The sequence below is a fragment of the Delphinus delphis genome, chromosome 15 (genome assembly GCF_949987515.2).
Source record: "Delphinus delphis chromosome 15, mDelDel1.2, whole genome shotgun sequence".
Classification (NCBI taxonomy): Eukaryota; Metazoa; Chordata; class Mammalia; order Artiodactyla; family Delphinidae; genus Delphinus; species Delphinus delphis.
The window spans coordinates 72,056,277-72,074,571 of NC_082697.1; the positions used below are offsets into that span (position 1 = coordinate 72,056,277).

Here is an 18,295-nt window from a genome sequence, read left to right on the forward strand (position 1 = left end):
GCACCTGTGCCCAGTACCGAGGCCAGAGGTCCCTTGTGCCCTCATCTCAGGTACGCCTGGAAAAGGGCAGTAGTGGATACCCGTGCCCCCCACCCCCGCCAAAACAGGACCCCAGCCCAGCAGCCCCTGCCCAGGTTTTGTACTCTGTCCCAAGGGGCAGAGCTGGGGTTGGAAAGTGGGAGTAGGTCCCAGTGCTCAGGGTATAAGACCTCTACCTCTTGAGGATACTCAGAGTCTGAATCCCAGTAGGCCAAGGCTGGGCCCAGAAAGAGCCTACTGGAGCCAGAGGAGGGCACTGGGGGCAGCTGGGGTCCCTAGGATACCAGATGGTCCACCCTTCCTTTCTCCTGCCCCTAGGGTTTCCTCCCAGGATGGACTACCATGAAACTGCACAAGTCCGTGCTCAGTTTCTTCCGTGGCTACAGAACACAGCCTCTGGACCGGGAAGGCATCCTGCTAAAGAAGGGGGCCAGAAATACCAGCTACCAGCACCGCTGGTTCATCCTCCGGGGAAACCTCCTCTTCTACCTGGAACTGGTACCAGGCTGACCCACACACCCCTGAGCCTCATCCTTTTAGAGAACTGCCAGTGAAGCCACGCCTTGGGGCCACAGAACCCTACGCCTTTACCATCCTGACCCCAGGGGTAGAAGGTGGGCAGGCCTACTAGCCGGCAGCAGAAAATCAGGAGAAGCTGGGAGCCTGGCTGTGCTGCTACGCTCTCTGGAGGCCCAGCACCAGGAGCTGTGCCAGGCAGCTGGACAAGAGACCAGCTCACCCCCAGAGGACTGTGGCTCCCCACAGTACAGAGAGGGCAGTACCCTCTCCAGCTTGCAGGAGTTGCACGAGCACTCTGGGAAGGAGATCCGGGTGCTGCAGGCGGCGCACAGACAGCTCCAGGAGGCCAGTGACAACGGAGGCAGTGGATCCCAGGCAGAGGTGGAGTGGGAGCTCAACCACTGTCTGTTGATGAGTGACTAATAGACCAAAGGCCAAAAGGTACCTACCTGCCGAGACCAGGAGACCAGCCGATTGCTTCAAGAGACACCCACATCCTGACTAGCTCCGTCACTTCCTCCCTCCTTGTCCTTATTCTAACCCCCTTCATCAAATAACAATGCAGGAGACAGGCCCAGGTACAACAGCAGGTTCTTTTCCGGTTCCTCAAAGCGCCGCACAGGGTGGGGGCAGAGACAGAAGAAAATGTAAACATTGGGTTTCACCCCCTGGTGCTCAAGGGAAGACCCCTTACCCAGGTAGGGGCTGGAGAGTTGGAAGGGAACAAGGTGAAAGGTGGGAGCCCTGGTGAGACAAAGCAGGGGAGGCCTGAGAATACAGAGAAAGGTAGGTGAAGAGGAAGGAGAGCAAGGAGGGTGGTGGTGGGGAAGTGGGGGACATTTCCTGTTCCAGTGCATGTCCCCTTAAATAAACCAGCGTGCAAGAACATGGTGGAGGAAAACCAAAGGACAGAAGAGAGTGAACACCCCCACCCTGGGCCAACCGGGTCCTCCGTACATAATTACAACAGAGATGTCCAGAAGGAGAACACGAAGAGCCTGGGCCCCCCACCAGGAAGTGGGGGGAGACAGGCAGGACTGAAGAAGGGAAAAGGAACCCAGCTCCACTTCATGGGTAAGGGGAGTGACTGGAGTGTAAGAATCTGAAAACCGCTGACTCCCATTGCCAAAAGTCACCCCTGTGGTGACAAAAGGCCAATCAGGACAGCACCTGGGAAGGGATCCCAGAGGGAATCGGGGCAGGAGTGACAGAGACCCCAGCTGGGCCTAACTGGAGGGCTCCAGACTTGTTCGCTGCTGCCCCAGGGAAATGCAGCTGCCCCACGTACTCTGACTGTCCTGGCCGTGTAGGGATCAGCAGCTGGCAAGGAGACGGGGAATCAAGCCACTTTCCTCAGAAGGAGGGACAGCCTGCCAAGGGGGCCGGGAGCAGCACCCCAGGCCAAGGCCTGCTCTTGGCTGAGGGAAGAAGAGAGGGCCCTGCAGTCCAGCCCCAGGGCAGAGGTCAGAAGTAAGCATCCTGCCGGGCCTCTGATGCTGAGGACCTGTCCCCGCCATCCTGGGGGGCTGGGGGTCCATCTGCCTTCCGACGCAGCGAGAGCTTCCTGCCCTGAGCCTTCTTCTCCTGCTTCTGCCGCTCCTTCTCCTGCTTCTGCCGCTCCTTCTCACGTTCCTTTTCCTGTTTCTGCCGCTCCTTCTCCTGCCTCCGGGCCTCCTTGCTGGGAGCCAGTGGGGTGCTGTTGCCAGTAGGCGAAGGAAGGGATGGATGCAGTCCCTCAGCGGTGACCAGAGGCCCTGGGGCAGGCCCAGCACTGGCCCTGCGGACAGGAGGGGGTGGAGAGGGGGCCCCTCCAGCTGCCCGAGAGCCTCGGCTCTTGAGGCCAGGGAGGCTGAGGAGGCTGGAGGAGGGGCCCAGGGGTGGCTGCTGCCGCCGACGCTCCTCATGGATCGCCCGGGAACCGTGTAGTCTCCGTGAGGGCCGATACTGCAGCTCGCCCCGGGTTTCCCGCCACTTCTTGAGCTGGGCCGAGTTCTCTCGCTCAATCAGTGCTTCTGTCACTGGGAGGTTGGTCACCTAGATGGAGAAGAAACAGGTACCAGAATAAGATTGGGGATGGGGATGGGCCAAAGCAGGTGTGAGGTATGCTAAGGCTAGGGCCTACCTCATGCACCAGGAAGTCCTCCTGCATGCACTGTTGGGGCAGATTGCGCAGCTGCTCCATGGTTTCATACATGCCTTGGCAGGAGCGCAGCTTCTCCACAGAGCCCAGCGTGTGCCGCAGCAGCACCAGGGCCACCCGGAAGATGATCTTGACGCCTGCAGGGTCCAAGGAAGAGAGGCTGGATGATCAGCCCAGGATCTCAGCCTGTCCCATTTAGGAGGGACTCACAGCCCCCATCCCTGTCTACTGCCAACCTTACAAATGAGGAAACTGAGGCCCTAAGAAGGGAAACAAGCTGCCATGGGTTTTAGGTTCCTGGGAGGTAAAGCAAGCTGTGGGCTGGTGGCAGAGCCAACAAGATCAGGCCTCAGTTTCTCCAGCCCCAAGACATCTTCCAGTGAAGCCTTATGTCAGCAGGCCACCCTCTGGCAGCCACCATGGAAACCACAGCCCCGTCATGGCCTGAAATGGCTACAGAAGTACCTTCACAGAAGAACATATCCCAGACACGTAGCACTGAAGCCCAGGGAAGAGTGCGGGCAAAGATGCACATGAACCATTCTGTCATGTACAGCACGGGGTCAATGCGCTGCCGTCGCAGGTGCCGATGTGCCAGTGGGGAGGCCCGGCGCAACAGCGCAAAAAAGATTTCTCCATCCAGTTGAATGGCCTCCTGAAAGTGGGACAAACATGAGAAGAGGCCTGCTGAGGACCCTTGGGGTAGAACCGGCCCTGGTAGTCAGTACCCATCCACAAAGTGGGATTCTCACCTCAGTAGGAGAGGCCCAGAACAGAGGGACAGAATGGTACAGCGTGGGGCAGGACAAGGACCACCCTGCAGTCTTGGGGAAAAGTCACAGCCCCAGTTGCACCCAGCCTCCAGACACTCACCAGCCCTGCACTATAGTAACCGGGGAGGTACTTGTCGCAGATCTGCACCAGGCACCAAAAGGCTTGCTGAGAAGGGCAAGAACAAGGAGGGAGGGATGGGGCCTGAGAAACAGGGAGGAGGGAGCTCCCCCATCACCACTGTAGGCCAAGATCCTCCCAGCCCCTCCCCAACCAGGCCCAGCGTCTGCTGACCTCAGCAGGCATGTGCATGAGCAGCACTGCGGCCACGGGGGCCTGGGCCTGGCAGTAGCCCTCGTCAGGCCGGTAGATAGTGTAGGCCTTCAGGATTCGATACAGGTCCTGTTGCCTGTGGGTATGGGGAAAGACCATGAGGAAAGTCACAGGAGTTGGGAGCTCTCGCCCCCAAACTAACCCGCACCCCCCGAGAGCCCCCCTATATCCCGTGGCAGATCAACCCCAGAGCTTTACCACCACAACCTCTATCCACCTTCCTAATCCTGCCTATCAAGCTTAAGCCAAAGACTCAGACCGTAACCTAAGCTTTGTTCCAGGCTCTAGGCTTCCGCCCTTGCCTGCACACCCACGTGCTCCCCACCCGTGTCCCCACACGGGCTGTGCTCTCTCTCTGTCTGCTCCCATCCCGTAAACCTTCAAGGTCATCTTCTTCAGGAAGCTTTTCAACAGCGTCAGCCCTCCTCTGGCACTGTCTGAATGCTTTTACTGCCCCAGAGCAGGCACTCTCCCAGGGCAGGCCCTGCCTTATCTGTCTGGAATTCATCAGTCCCGCCGGGCAGAGCCCTGGTTCTCGGTGTAGGCTTGGGAAGCCAGCTGTGCCTCAGACCTTTCTCTTGTCTCTGCATCCAAAAGAATAAACTCTCTGCCCTAGATCTGTTCCTCTTCCCTGAGGGTGCCCCATCTCTGTGTGTGGGAATCCCATCCCCTCAGCCCCACATCAGAAAACAGCGAGCCTTCCATCACTCCCCACAGCTAATTATCAAGTCGTATCAACACTACCTTCTGAATTTTATTCACGTCTATTCCCTCTCTCCGCCGCCACAGCCACTGAGCAGCTCAGACCTTCATCTCTTAACCAGGACGATGTAATAACCTCCCAGATCCTCTCCCTGCCTCCAGTCACACACACCTGACCACTGCTTACATAGTGTTTCTCAAAATTCAGTCACTGGAGTGTGATCTTCATTTGTGCTTTATCTGCACACCACCCCACTATTATTTATTTTTTCTCCACTTTGTAATAACGTCCATGAAATGACAGGTTTGATATACTAGTTATTTCATCTAATATATATTAAAATAAACATGTAACTTCCCTAAGCTCCCATGCTACATTCACCCACCTGCCTGCTTCTGTGCCCCTGCCTTCTCCCCTGTTGCTATGGGTGAACTATCTGTGATCCTGGCCAACCACAGCCTTTCCACTTGGACACTGGGTCCCATCCCCTCTCGCCTACACAGGCCATCCCTCCAGCAACCTTCCCATTGTTTGTGCGTCATCCATTTTTCTCTAACTACAGAGGCTGGCATACCAACATGTCATTTCTTCTAGCTTAAAAAAAAAAAACACCTCGTGACTTCCCTGGCGGCCCAATGGTTAAGACTCCATGCTTCCACTGCAGGGGGTGCGGGTTCGAGCCCTGGTCGGGAAAATAAGACCCCGCATGCCACAGGGCATGGCCAAAAAACAAACAAAAACCTCTCTCTACCCAGCCTTCCCCTCTGAATACCACATCGTTTCTTTCCTACCTATTCAGCCAAACCCACCTAGAGTACAGACTTGCTATCTTCAAGTTCTTTCCTCCCATCCTCCAGTCAGGCTTTAGCCCACTGCTCCACACAAAACTGCTTTTATCAAGGTCACCAATGACCTCCACACTGCTAAATCCAGAGGTCGACTTGCAGACTTCACTTTACTTGACCCGTCAGCAGCATTTCATACAGCTGATCCCGAAACCCCTCTTCACTTTGCTTCCAGGAATCACACTCTCCTGGTTTTCGTTATACCTCACCAGCTTCTACCAGGCTCCTTTACAGGTTCTTTCTCATCTTCCCATTCTTGAAATGTTGGAGCTGCAGGGCTCAATCTTTGAACAGCTTCCTTTCATATCTACACTTGCTGCCTTGATGACCTCATCTAGTCCCATGGGTGAGATCTGGTCCCGTGTAGAGCCTGACAACTCTCAATTTCCAATCTGTCTCCAGTTTAAACCTCGCCCTGGATGTTGTGTCCACTGTACATCCAGCTTACTTGGCATCTCCATCTGGATATCCAGTGAGTATTTCAAACTTCACATTCCAAAAATGAGCTCCTGATATACCCTTCAAGCCTATGTTCCCCCCAGTTTTCCCATCCATATCAGTATACTGCAACTCCATTCATTCTAGTTTCTAAGACCAAAAACCTTGAGAGTCTTCCTTAACTACTATCTCTCTCTCTCTCTCTCTCTCACACACACACACACACACACACACACACACACACACACTCTCTCTCTCTCTCTCTCTCTCTCTCTCTCTCTCTCTCCACATCTAATCCACTGGCAAATTCTTTTGGCTTTACCTTCAAAATATATCCAGTTTCACAGCTACCATCCTGGTCTATCTATCATCATCTCTTTCCTGGATTATGGAAATAGTCTACCTGGTCTCTCTGCTTCTGCCCTTGTCTCCTATAGTCTATTGTCAGCACAGCAGCCAGAAATGATCCTTTTTTTTTTCTTCCAGCCGTGCTGCGCAGCATGTGGGATCTTAGTTCCCCAACCAGGGATCAAACCCATGCCCCCCGCAGTGGAAGCACAGAGTCTTAACCACTAGACGGCCAGGGAAGTCCCAGAATGATCTTTTTAAAACACAAGTCAGATCAGGTCACTTGTAACCAAATCTCGGCTCACATTCTCTTTTCCCCTTTCTTGCTTTAAACTCTTCTATTTACCACCATTGTACATACAACATACTTTCATTCTTTTATTTATTGTCTATCCTTACTAAAATATAAGCCCTGAGGGGGCAGCTGTCATCTGTAGCTAAAACAGTACCTGGCAGATAGCAGACGCTTGACTAATATTTGCTGAAAGGATGAACCTACTGTTAAATGTCCATCCACATGCTCCCACAAGGAGTTGAGAACCACCTAAAAACATCGCACACTACTAGGAAGCGATCTATAGCCTTCGTGAGGAAGCCGGGCAAACAGAACAAAGATCGAAGGGCCTGGGCACAGCATTTAAGGGCCCTTAATTGCTTTTCCAGCCTCAGCTCTACCCAACCCCACTGCCCAGACACAGCTTACATAACCCCCAAGCCAGGAAAAACCTGCCCCTTGCTCTGCTCCCATCTATCCTTTAAAACCTAGTTCAAATGCAACCTCTTCAATGAGCCCTTGATGTGCCTCCCCTTCCCCTCACCAGCACCCCACCCCACCCCCACCACCCTGAATCACAGTCTCCCTCCCAGGAGACTTCCTTCAACATGGCTAGACACTCAATCCATTAAGGACCACTCCTGTAGAAGTTCTGGAAGGCAAGACTGCTTTCAACCCAGCCCTGTATCCACCACTGACTCATATAGTCAGGTCGCCTTACCCATGCCCGCCTCGAGCAGCAAACATCTCATGGAAAGGGAACTGACGGTGCAGGTCCTTCTCAATCACATCCAGCCACTTAGGGTCCCCAGGAGCCCGTTCCAACTCCTGCAGTGGGACAGCTGAGATTATCTCAGGATCTGGGGGAACTGATGATACCCTTCACACAGACACTGTCACACGTCCCCACACCCTGGAGCTGTGCGCACCTCAAACTTGCCCGGGTTCTGCTCCAGGAGTTCCTTGCTATTGGACAAGTACTGCCAGGCCTTGGCTCTGAGGGAGGATGGGATCCCCTTCCGGCAGCGCAGCTTCACCTAAGGCAGAGTGGCAGGCAGGGGAACGGCTTCAGTGGCAGGCACAGCCTCCAAGCTTTCCCCAGCAGTCCTTGGGCTCCCTGGGACACTCGTACCACATCCCATAGGCTTCACTCCACTGGACCCCGCCTGGCCTTCTATCTTTAAAGCTACTCCTCCCCCAAGGCCCAAGTACCACCTACCCCCAACATGGTCCGGAGAGCAGATACTATCAGGTTCCTGGGCTTCCCCAGAGCACAAGGGCCCACCCTGTCCTCCCCACCCCCACCATGTCCATTGCCCTGCCCACCACAGCCTTCTCAAACCTTCTGGAAACGCCGTGAAAGCCATTTATCCCAGTGACTGAACATCTCCAGCCATTTGAGCTCCCGCTGCCGAGCCACATCCACAGGAATGGAGCTCTCTCTGAGGATATGGGGAGTATGGAAGAGGTCAGTAGCAGTAGTATAAAATCCAGATTGCTGGGGGGACTGAGGCAAGCCACTTCCCCAAGCTCAAACATGAGAGATCAGACCATAAGAGCATTTTGTGAGCTACCAATACCAAACATTAGGATGTCTGGTCATTCTGGCCATCCAAGGTCCTAGTTCACCACACTAAATGGAATTTCCTTGGAATCTCTGAACAGAGATCACATTCTCATGTTGGATCACTATACAGAGGCTGTGTTCAAATCCCACTTAAGACATATACAAGTTTGGGGAGAGAGCACGGAATACTGAAAAGCTACACTTTGCATTAGACCTGGATCCAAGTTCTAGGTTTGCCACCTATTCACTGTGTGGCCTTGGGCAAGTCACTCTCTAAGCCTCAATTTCCTCATGTGTAAGATGGAGAGAAAAATAGTATCTACCTAAGAGGTTATATGAGCTAACACATAGCAGTGACTCAGTAAGTAACAGCAATTATTATCCATAAAATAAAATACATAACAAACATACTTCCCTGTCCCCTTAGAAGCAACTGTCTGAGTTTCCTTCTACAAAACTCAAGATCCCTTGCACCATCTGCAATTTCCGCTACCTCCTCCTCCCTGAAATCACCCCACATTCCCAAGCAAATGAAGCTCTCCTTGCACTGTTTGCTCACTGTTCTTTCAGAGCTTCGCACTCAAGATACCCCATCAGTCTTGAAACAGTTAGTTGTAGGAGCCAGTACCAGGTGAGTGGAATGGAAGAAAGAGCTTGGGTTTCCAGATAGACCTGAGCTCAAAGCCCAGTTGTCCCTTAGAAGTTGGGGAGTCTCGGCAAGTGATAACCTAAGTCTCTTCCTTATAAATGTAAAAAGGAATGCCACCACCTACATCACAAAGTTATGAGAGGACTATTGAGAAACTGTATATAAAGGACTGTTAAATGGGAGGTTTAAAGTTAGTTTCCTTTGTCCCAGAAACTCCTTAAACTAAAAGGTGATTTCTCGGGCTTCCCTGGTGGCGCAGTGGTTAAGAGTCTGCCTGCCGATGCAGGGGACACGGGTTCGTGCCCCGGTCCGGGAGGATCCCACATGCCGCGGAGCGGCTGGGCCCGTGAGCCACGGCCGCTGAGCCTGCGCGTCTGGAGCCTGTGCTCCTCAACGGGAGAGGCCACAACAGTGAGAGGCCCGCGTACCGCCAAAAAAGAAAAAAAAAAAAAAGGTGATTTCTCATTCATCTCTATCATAAGGCAATTCCAAACTCTACTAAAGGCCAGGAAGAGTAAGATACCTTTCCTGCCCTCAAAAGGTCACAAGCTAGCAGGGGAGATAATTGCAATATGTGAGGGAAATGCAATTACAAAGATGCACAGAAGAGGCACCTAATCGGAGTAGGGGCAATGGATATCAGGGAAGGTTTCCTGGAGGAAGGGACATCTGAGGTAAGCCATGAAGGACTGAGTAGAACATGGCAGGGAAAGACCGGGAGAAGGGCATTCCTGGCTGATGGTACAGCCTCAGTATGAAGGGAGAAAGACTACAATCACTTCAACAGGACCACAGCACACAGTGCATGGTGAGAAGGCGGTGGAAAAGAAGACCAGAGAGGCTGGCAGAGCCAGAACATAAGGACCCTGTGCGCAGGCTAAAGCGCTTGGACTTTATCCTGTGGACAGTGCTGAGCTGCTAACAGCTTTTAAGGTAACGTGTGCCACAGTCAGCCTTGCCTCAGAAGTTGATTCTGCCAGCATGGAAGATGGATTTTAGAGGGACAAAATTAAAAGCAGAGAATTAGGGCTTCCCTGGTGGCGCAGTGGTTGAGAGTCCGCCTGCCGATGCAGGGGACACGGGTTCGTGCCCCGGTCCGGGAAGATCCCACATGCCGCGAAGCGGCTGGGCCCGTGAGCCATGCCCACTGGGCCTGCACGTCCGGAGCCTGTGCTCCGCAACGGGAGAGGCCACAACAGTGAGAGGTCCACGTACCGCAAAAAAAAAAAAAAAAAAAGCAGAGAATTAGCACCCCGCACCGTGCCTGGTACACAAGAGGGGCTCACTAAAACCCAATTCAATCCAAGTTCCTCAGGGCAGCAGGGTATTGAGGAGAGTGCCATTGGTCACACAGATCCAAATTGTTTGAGTGGGGCAAGTCACTCAACTGCTCTAATCCTGTTTCTTCATCTATAAATTAGGTACAGCAATGCATCCCTCATGCATGGGAAAGCACCAGGGTCAAACTTAAGTTGCCCTCCCCACACAGGACCGAGAACGTTGGTACTCAAAGATTTTCTGATTTCTTTGTTGGATTACAATCCCTCCCACAGGGCTTCCCCCAACACATGGCAGGTCCCCCTCACCCCAACACGCACAGCCATGACTAAATCCTACTCATTCTTCACAATTCAGATCAGTCCAGCTGAATGCCCAGACTGGGCAAAAGATCCCTTCCCTAGCTGCTCACAAAACCCTGTGATGATCTCCAGGCTAAACCTAACGTATTATATTGAAACCAACTGTTTTAAGTATTTGTCTCTCCTCTAGATGATGAGCACCTTGAAATGATTATTTTATCCTTAGTACCCAGCACAGGGCCTGGCACTGGGGGTTCTCAGGCAGTGCTGTAAACTGAACTGACCAGCAGGTTAAAGGGGTACAGGAACAATGATCCAAAGAGAGGGAAGGAAGAAGTCAGAAGCAATCACACCCTCACCTCAGAAGTGACTCAGGCCCCTGGAGGGAACTAGGAAAGAGTAAGCCCGCCTGGGGAGATGAGGAAATGGGGAAGAGGCCTCCTCCACCCCCTTTCCTTCAGTGAAAACACAAGACTGCTCTTCTGTTTCACAGACGGGCCCTACCTTCAGAGTCTCTCCTCCATCAAACAGACTTCCCCACCTCACCACCACATCAGACCTAAGGCTATGGGGGAAGGGAGCTGCCTGCATCCCTCCAGACTTTCTCCCTAAGGAACCAAACATCTCTACCAGAACCCCTGTCCAGCCAACCCTCCAGAATATCTGACCTGTAGCTGGAGTTTCCCACCAAGGAGCTGGGACAACCTGAGGTACAATCTCATTCAACCTTTCACTTCACAGAGGAGGAAAGTGAGGCACTAACTCAAATGTGGAAGGCACTAACTCAAGGGCACACACACACCAAAGGCAAGGCTTAGGCTCAAACCCAGGACTCCCGACACCTGGTCTCAAACCCTAACACGCTGGTGCCACAGAAACCTCAGGAAACTAGGCGTGATAAGGATTGTTAAGCATTCCCATTCCCACTAATCACCCCGTGGATCCTCAGAGGAGGATGGGCAGCGAGAGCGTGGGCAAGGCGTATCATCCCCCCCACCCTGCAACCTCTACTTCCATGAAGCAGGCCCGCTGGGTGCCCGCTGGGTACTCACAGGCTGCCCGAATACTGGCTGCCCCCAAGGAAGCCGTACTTGTCCGTCTTGCGCAGGGCCAGCCCATTTATCTCCGAGTCTGAGCCCATGGAGCTCACATCATCCGCCAAGGACTCTAAGGTCCCAGACATGAGGCTCACGGAGTCCAAGTAGCTCAGAGTGTCTGGAGCCTGCCCTCGAGGCCCAGAGATTCCAGGTCCCAGGCTGGACGTGGAGCCTAGGTCCTGAGAGTTTTCAGCAGGCTCCAGAGCTGGGGTCACCGTCACGACAGCTACCGGGGCCTCACATGTCCCTGAAGGGCCTGTGCCAGGCCCTGAGGGGTCCTCTGGTGCCTGTCCTGTTGATGCTGATGCTGCAGCTCCAGGTCCACTTGTCACCTGTCCTGCTGTCACTGCTGCAACCCGTGCAGTCACTCCTGAGGCCACAGTGGTTCCCGGCTTGGGGGCAAGCGGGGGTTTGGCGGTCAGGGCCCCAGGAGCCGTTCTTGAAGGGGTCCTGGTGCAGGTCCCGGTGAGGGTACCTGGCCCAGGATCGGGTGAGGTTCTGGCCTCCTCCGTCTTCGGAGAGTCTGCCCCTGGGGCCAGAGCCATGGACCTCTCGGCTCCTGCCACAGCCTCAGGCACCAAGGGCTCTGGCTCGGAGACCTGCGCCCTCAGGGCTTCGGGTGAGGCCTCCAGGGTCAGCCCCACCTCCGTGCTGCCGGTGACTGTCGGGGCGGGGGCCAGGGCCGAGTCCGAGGTCTGGGCTGGACCCGGTACCCATGCGGGCCGCGCCTCCCCGGGGGCCACCAGGGTGACCGGGGCCGAAGTGGCCGTGGTCACTGGCGGCCCCGGAGCTACCACCACGACGGGCCCGGCCCGGGAGCCGCGGGGCGGCGGCGACGGGGCCGCGGGGGCGCCATGACGGCGCGGCGGGGCCACCAGGGGCGCCGGGCCCGTCTCCATGACCGCGGGCCGCCCCTCACATCCCCCCGCCGCGGCGGCCGCAAAAGGCGCCGCCCCTCAGGCCGCTCCCCACCGCCCGCCGAGGAAGGGGAAAGGGCGAAGGGCGCGGCCCGGCGCGCGCCGGGGTCGTTGCTGGCGCGCGGGGGGCCACCCGGCGCGCGGAGCCGGGGCACGGGTCCCGGGGCGCCAGGCGCCGGGGTCTCGCTCGCGCCCTCTCCCCCCTTTCGCACTCTCGCCGCCTCCCCCTCCCTCCCGCTTCGGGCGAGCGGCCCACCTCGCGCCTGCGCACAAGCCCCGGTGCCGGCCAAGAGGCCAGCGTTTCGGCGCTTCACGCCTGCGCGCGGGCGGCCCCATCGCGCTCCTTTTTTCTCCCTCCTCGTCAGAGGGCTTGGACGAATAATAGGAGAGAGAGAACTGGGTTTCTGCCAATCGTTGGAAGTGTGGGTGGGGCTGGAGGTGGGAAGGGGGTGGGTAATTTGGGAAGAAGAAACAGACAAGGCGGAGGTTATAAAACCAATGAGAGGGCGAGTGAAGGCAGGAGGAGGCGGGACGAAGGGAGTAACTAATAGAAAAGCAGGAAGGTGAACCTCCTGGCCAATAAAGATGGCTGAAGAGTGAACGACTGTAGAAGGAGGCGGGTGCTGTGCGAGAAGAGGCGGGCCTGCCTAATAGGAATGGTTAAAAGGGAGCCAATGAAAAGGGGAGTAGGCGGAGGTCAAATTGACAGACAGTGATGTCTATTTGGGCGGTGACAGACAGCATCCGCAGTCGATAAGAGCTGAGGGATTCTTTGGGTCTCCCAAGAAGGTCAGGAAGAAATGACAGCTGGGAGGGGAGGGTCAAATTTGCGATTAATTTGCCTCGTCAGCCAATGAATGCATTCTCTCACTTTAGCAAAAGGAGGAAGATAGACAGCTGTCTCAGCCAATGCAGCATCCAAAGGGAAGGGGTGCTGCCAGCAGGCAGTGCCAAGCCAGGGATGTCGGTGACAACCGGAGACAAGCGCGGGAGGTGGGGGTGACAGTTGGGGACAGCGCGGAGAGGGGGCGGGGACCGGGTGCAACCGTTAGCCAATAAGAGCGCCACGCTGCCCTGCCTGAGTCCTCTCGTGGGCCCCATTCTCTATTCAGCTCCCAAGCCCACCACAGGGCACTTGATCCAGTGCTCTGATCAGGTACTCTTGCCCTTCACTTAGCCTCTAATTCTCATTCCAGCCCGCAACAAATCCCAGGCGACTATAACCAGAGCCCCAAAATCCTATAAGTGACTCATCTCTCTGGATCCACCATTTCCTGTGGGTATCCCAATCCCCAAGTCCCTCTCCTCAGCCCCTTCTATCTGAGCTCTTCCCCAGGATCTGGGCTCCAGTTCCTTGGAACTCATCCTCTGAGTGCCCCCTCCATTCTAGTGGGGATCCCAGACCCCAAATCATGAATTCCCAATACCATGAATTCCCATATCTGTGTTCTTTTGGGGATCCAGGACCCATGCCATCAACTCCTCTCTCCTCATTGATACACCCCTCTGTGCTCCTCATTCTCTGCTAAGAAATCAGACCCCAATCTCATGAGCCCTCCAGGCTACCCTAGACCACAAACACAAAGCCCTGACTTTACCAGCCCCTTCTCTCTCTGGCTCTCATTCCCCTGAGGTCCAGGATTCAGGATTCAGCACCAGGAGGGCTCCAATTTCCATACAAAGTCCACCATCCTGAAATTTCAGTCAGGCCTAGCTCCCAGCTTCCCAGTTACTTGGTTGCTGAGTTCTCTGAGGCTCCTTACTCCCAGCTCAGACTCAGATCCCGTGAACCAGTGTCTGAGCTATGCCATTCCCGATCTCCTCCTCCTCAACTTCTCCACTTTCCATTTGGCCCAAGCTTCCTAAGCACTACCCCCATCCCCCTCTTTGGAGTTCTCCTCCCCTCCCAGAACCCAGTAATAAGTGGGCTCCTCCCTGGGCCTGGACCCCCATGGTAACCGTATAAGGTGAGGCAGCTGTCGACTGAGGCAGGGAGGGGCCAGTGCAGGAGGCCAAGGGCAGCTGCTAAGTTTAGGGTGGCTCTGTCTCTCTTCTTAGAGACAACAGGTGCCTGGACCCCAGTGACCAGAAAAGCAAATGTCTTAGAGGCATTGGTATGAGGCTGGAGGAGGGGGAGGGAAGGAGGAGACTTCCTTAGGACATCAGGTCCTAGAGGGAACAGGAGGAGGAGGAGAGGGAACAGGAGGAGGAGGAGACACGGGTGTCCTTGCCAACCTTGGGCCTCCTGGGGCTTCCTCACCCACAATTTCCGCAGACCTCCACTGTACGGAATGGACTGGGGCACCGAGGCCCAGAGGGGTGGGAGAGCGTACCTCAAAGTCACACAGTCAGCCTAGCTGGTTCTAGCCCAGATTGGAGAGAGAAGCCATTGGCCATCCCAGCCACCGAGGAGGAGGTGACCAATTAGCTTCCCTCTTGGTGTCCTTGACTCCCCTCCTCTGAGTTCCAACTTTCACACCAGTATCCAAAAAAGTGATTATAGACTCACACTAGACCATGTCCTTCTCCTGTTTCAAACCTTTCCAAGGCTCCCAAGGTCTCAGCCCTCAGCATGGCATTTGAAGACCCTCCAGTGTCTGATGTCCAGCCCCTTGTATCCTCTGCTCGAGCCCCATCCCAATTCTGGCAAACTGAACACTTCTGATCTTTCACTTCGCCAGGCCTTTGCCCATCTGTGCCCACCACTTAGCATGGCTGTTCCTCCACTTTCACCTGACTCACTTCTACCAGCCTTTATAACGTCATTCCCATACTCCTAGATAGGGCTGCTATGCCCTCTACTTCTGTACTCCTGACCAGCTGGTTTGTCATTTTCTGCATTTACCCTGTCTCCACAGCTAGACTGTAAGTTCTACCAAGGCAGGGCCTGAATATTAATTATAATGATTATGGGAATTCCCTGGCAGTCCAGTGGTTAGGACTCCAGGTTTTCACTGACAAGGGCCCGGACTCGATCCTTGGTTGGGGAACTAAGATCCCACAAGCCATGTGGTGCAGCCAAAAAATAAAAATAAAAATAATGATTATACTTCACTAACTGTTTCCAAATAGTGTTCACATCCAGAAGTTCTGTGGGATGGGAATTATGTGCCCATTTTATAGAGGGGGAAACCAAGGCCCAGGGAGTTGGAGCGCAAAGCCCAGGGTCACAGAGCAGGCTCTCTGCTCCAGGCTGTCTAGTCTCTTCATACCTAGTGATTCCATGCCCCACATCTTTCCTCACAAAATCCCCCCTCTTCTTGAAGGGGATGTAGAAGACTTCCTGATCCTTCAGCTTCCCCAGGCAGCTCTCTCCCACCTGTAACCTCTGTCACTACCCCCACATATACATACCCTTGAGTGTGAACTCCACAGTGGGGGGGACTGTGTTTGTCAAAGTGCACCTGCAAAGCATGGACCAGTGCCTGGAACACTGTAGGTACTCAATAAATTTACTGGGTTTAAATCTGGGCCCACCCCACACAGGGGTACAGGAGCCTGGTGCATCTCTTTCCTAGTCCTGTGTCTCAGCCTGGGCCCTCTCTGAACCCTGGCACATTCCAGCCTCCTTTGGGGAGAAAGAACATTCCTTCCTGCCCAGGTCCTAGTGATACCTGCATCCCAAGACTCACTCCCTCCTCCCTCCCTCCCTGGGCTCCAGCTGTTGCCAGCCCAAGAAAGGAGAGGCCCTGAGCTGGGCTATTTTGGTATCTGGGGTGGGCACCCACAGGGCTAAGGTTACCCTGGTATGTTAATGACTCCCTGGGGCAGGACTATATAACTCCAGAGGGACCGCCCCAGGCTGACTCTCTGCTCCTTTCCAGCCAGAGCCACTGCCTGGCCCCCAGGAGACCTAAGATATGGTGAGTGAGAATCCCCCAGCCCCTGCCCAGATCCCTCAGACCTCAGGGCAGCCTCATCCTTTGAAAGAAAGTAGCTGGTTCCCAGTCTGGCAAGAGGAAAAAAGATGAATCTTCCCTTTCTTGATATCACTAATGGGGAATGTACAGAATGATGCCCTAGAGGATCCAACCAAGGATAATCTGCCTAGACACTCCACTCGCAGGAGCCCAGTCCCTCTCAAAGCATGCTCCATGCCATCCTGCACTCCATCTTCCTAAAACCCCCGGGACCAGCCAGACAAGTGTTCCCACTCCCATTTTATAAATGAGAAAGTAGAGGTTCAGGTGAGTGAGTGATCAGGGTCACGCAGCAAGTCTGGGACTCAGAGGAGGCAGGGTCAGGGCACTGAGAAGGGGAGGTACACTCCACTTGTTGGGTAGGACGGAAGGATGGGGACTTGAGGGCTACCCAGAGGAATTCGGGGGTACAACTGCAGCAGGTCTCCTCAGCATAAGGAAGAGGAAGCCTAGAGCCAGAAAAGTTGCTTTAGAGGAATGGACTCAAAGAAGCCTGAATCTAATCCATCGCCTCTAGAGAGGAGTAGGGATTGGTCCATGAACCCCTCTGCCCAACCCTCATCCCTCAGGCACCCAAGAAGGCCAGGAGAAAGGCAGTGGCAGAGGGCGGAAGCTCCAATGTCTTCTCCATGTTCGATCAGACCCAGATCCAGGAGTTCAAGGAGGTAAGGGCGGGGAGAAGGGAGACTGAAGGCTGACCAAAGACTCCCCTTGCTGCCCCTCCCCCAACCCCTCCCTGGAATGTGCACCTGTTGGCGGAAGGGGAAGGGTTTAGAATTCCTTGTACTCCTCCCTGCTTGGAGTGGAAGTGGACGGCTGGCTGGGGGCCAGAATCTCAGAATCTGATCTGCCTAGAGTAAGGATGCTGAAGCCTGGCCATGGGGGACCTAACCTCTCCCTACCCTGGCCCTCCACAGGCCTTCACAGTAATTGACCAGAATCGTGATGGAATTATCGACAAGGAGGACCTGCGGGACACCTTCGCAGCCATGGGTGAGCCTACTCCACCTGTAAAGATTCAAGGCTGCAGAGTCCTGGGAATTCAGCAGCCTTAGGTTCCAGCCCTGCCAGGTCCACCCTGGGCCTCAGTCTACCCAGATAAAAAATGGATGGGATGATGTGAATTTATGGGAAGCATTATTCCCTGGCCCCTAGACCCCACTCCACTCCATGCTTCCCCCACCCTGTTCCAGGGCGTCTCAATGTGAAGAATGAGGAGCTAGATGACATGATGAAGGAAGCCAGTGGGCCCATCAACTTCACTGTCTTCCTGACCATGTTTGGGGAGAAGCTCAAAGGTGAATGAAGTGTCCTGGGTCCAAACCCCCAGATGCCTCTCCCCAGACCTTTCAGGGACTGACCCTTTAGCAACCCTTCAGCTTTATGTGCCCTCTGACCCCCCCAGGTGCCGACCCTGAGGATGTGATCACTGGAGCCTTCAAGGTCCTGGACCCTGAGGGGAAGGGCACCATCAAGAAGCAGTTGTAAGTGACACCCTCCAGCTGCTCCCACACAGAAAGCCTCCTTAAATTCCTACCAAGAGTTAGGCACTGCCAGAGATAAGGGAAAAATTAGGACTGTGGCGATGGGATTAAATTTTCACAGCACACAGGGGGAAGGGCAAAAGGGGGGAGGCCAGAGTGTTTGGGAGACCAAAGAGGAATCCAGAGTAACCCTGGTTTTCAAGGCAAGACTGGGAATGGCAACGGGCACGAGGTGGGAGGGAGTGGAAAGGAATCACGAAGCCCAACCTCTGTCACCTCTCTCCAGCCTGGAGGAGCTGCTTACCACGCAGTGTGACCGCTTCACCCGCGAAGAGGTGAGTGGGGAAAGGGCCTAGGAGAAGCAGAGGGCTGGGGGAAGGGGAACGTAAGGAACCGGTTGGAGATACCCCTGCGTTTTTTCCCCAGATCACGAATATGTGGGCGGCCTTCCCCCCCGACGTGGGCGGCAACGTAGACTACAAGAACATATGCTACGTCATCACGCATGGCGACGCCAAGGACCAGGAGTAGCGGACCCTCTTAGGCCTCTGCTGGGCAACGCCTTCCTGCCAGTGCGACCACCCCACCTTGACTCCTAATAAATTAAACTGGTCTCGTTTCTTATCCGCGACGGCTTCAGTGCGTTTGTGTGAGCAGGGCTCAGGTGGGAG

General features: G+C 54.8%; 2 protein-coding genes across 2 annotated transcripts; one reads left to right on the forward strand and one right to left on the reverse strand.

The window, feature by feature from the left end:
• Positions 1–1,292: 1,292 nt before the first annotated feature.
• Positions 1,293–12,390, reverse strand: TBC1D10B (TBC1 domain family member 10B). The gene is made up of 9 exons (XM_060032070.1): positions 11,259–12,390; positions 7,753–7,852; positions 7,340–7,447; positions 7,132–7,238; positions 3,764–3,878; positions 3,572–3,637; positions 3,164–3,353; positions 2,681–2,835; positions 1,293–2,592 (listed from the first exon to the last, which is right to left on the reverse strand). The coding sequence occupies exons 1-9, from the start codon at positions 12,200–12,202 to the stop codon at positions 2,023–2,025; spliced, it is 2,355 nt and encodes a 784-aa protein (XP_059888053.1). The 5' UTR covers positions 12,203–12,390; the 3' UTR covers positions 1,293–2,022.
• A 3,652-nt stretch (positions 12,391–16,042) lies between these two features.
• Positions 16,043–18,214, forward strand: MYL11 (myosin light chain 11). Its single transcript, XM_060033115.1, has 7 exons — positions 16,043–16,083; positions 16,710–16,805; positions 17,058–17,133; positions 17,334–17,438; positions 17,546–17,624; positions 17,911–17,959; positions 18,051–18,214. The coding sequence occupies exons 1-7, from the start codon at positions 16,081–16,083 to the stop codon at positions 18,153–18,155; spliced, it is 513 nt and encodes a 170-aa protein (XP_059889098.1). The 5' UTR covers positions 16,043–16,080; the 3' UTR covers positions 18,156–18,214.
• Positions 18,215–18,295: the final 81 nt, after the last annotated feature.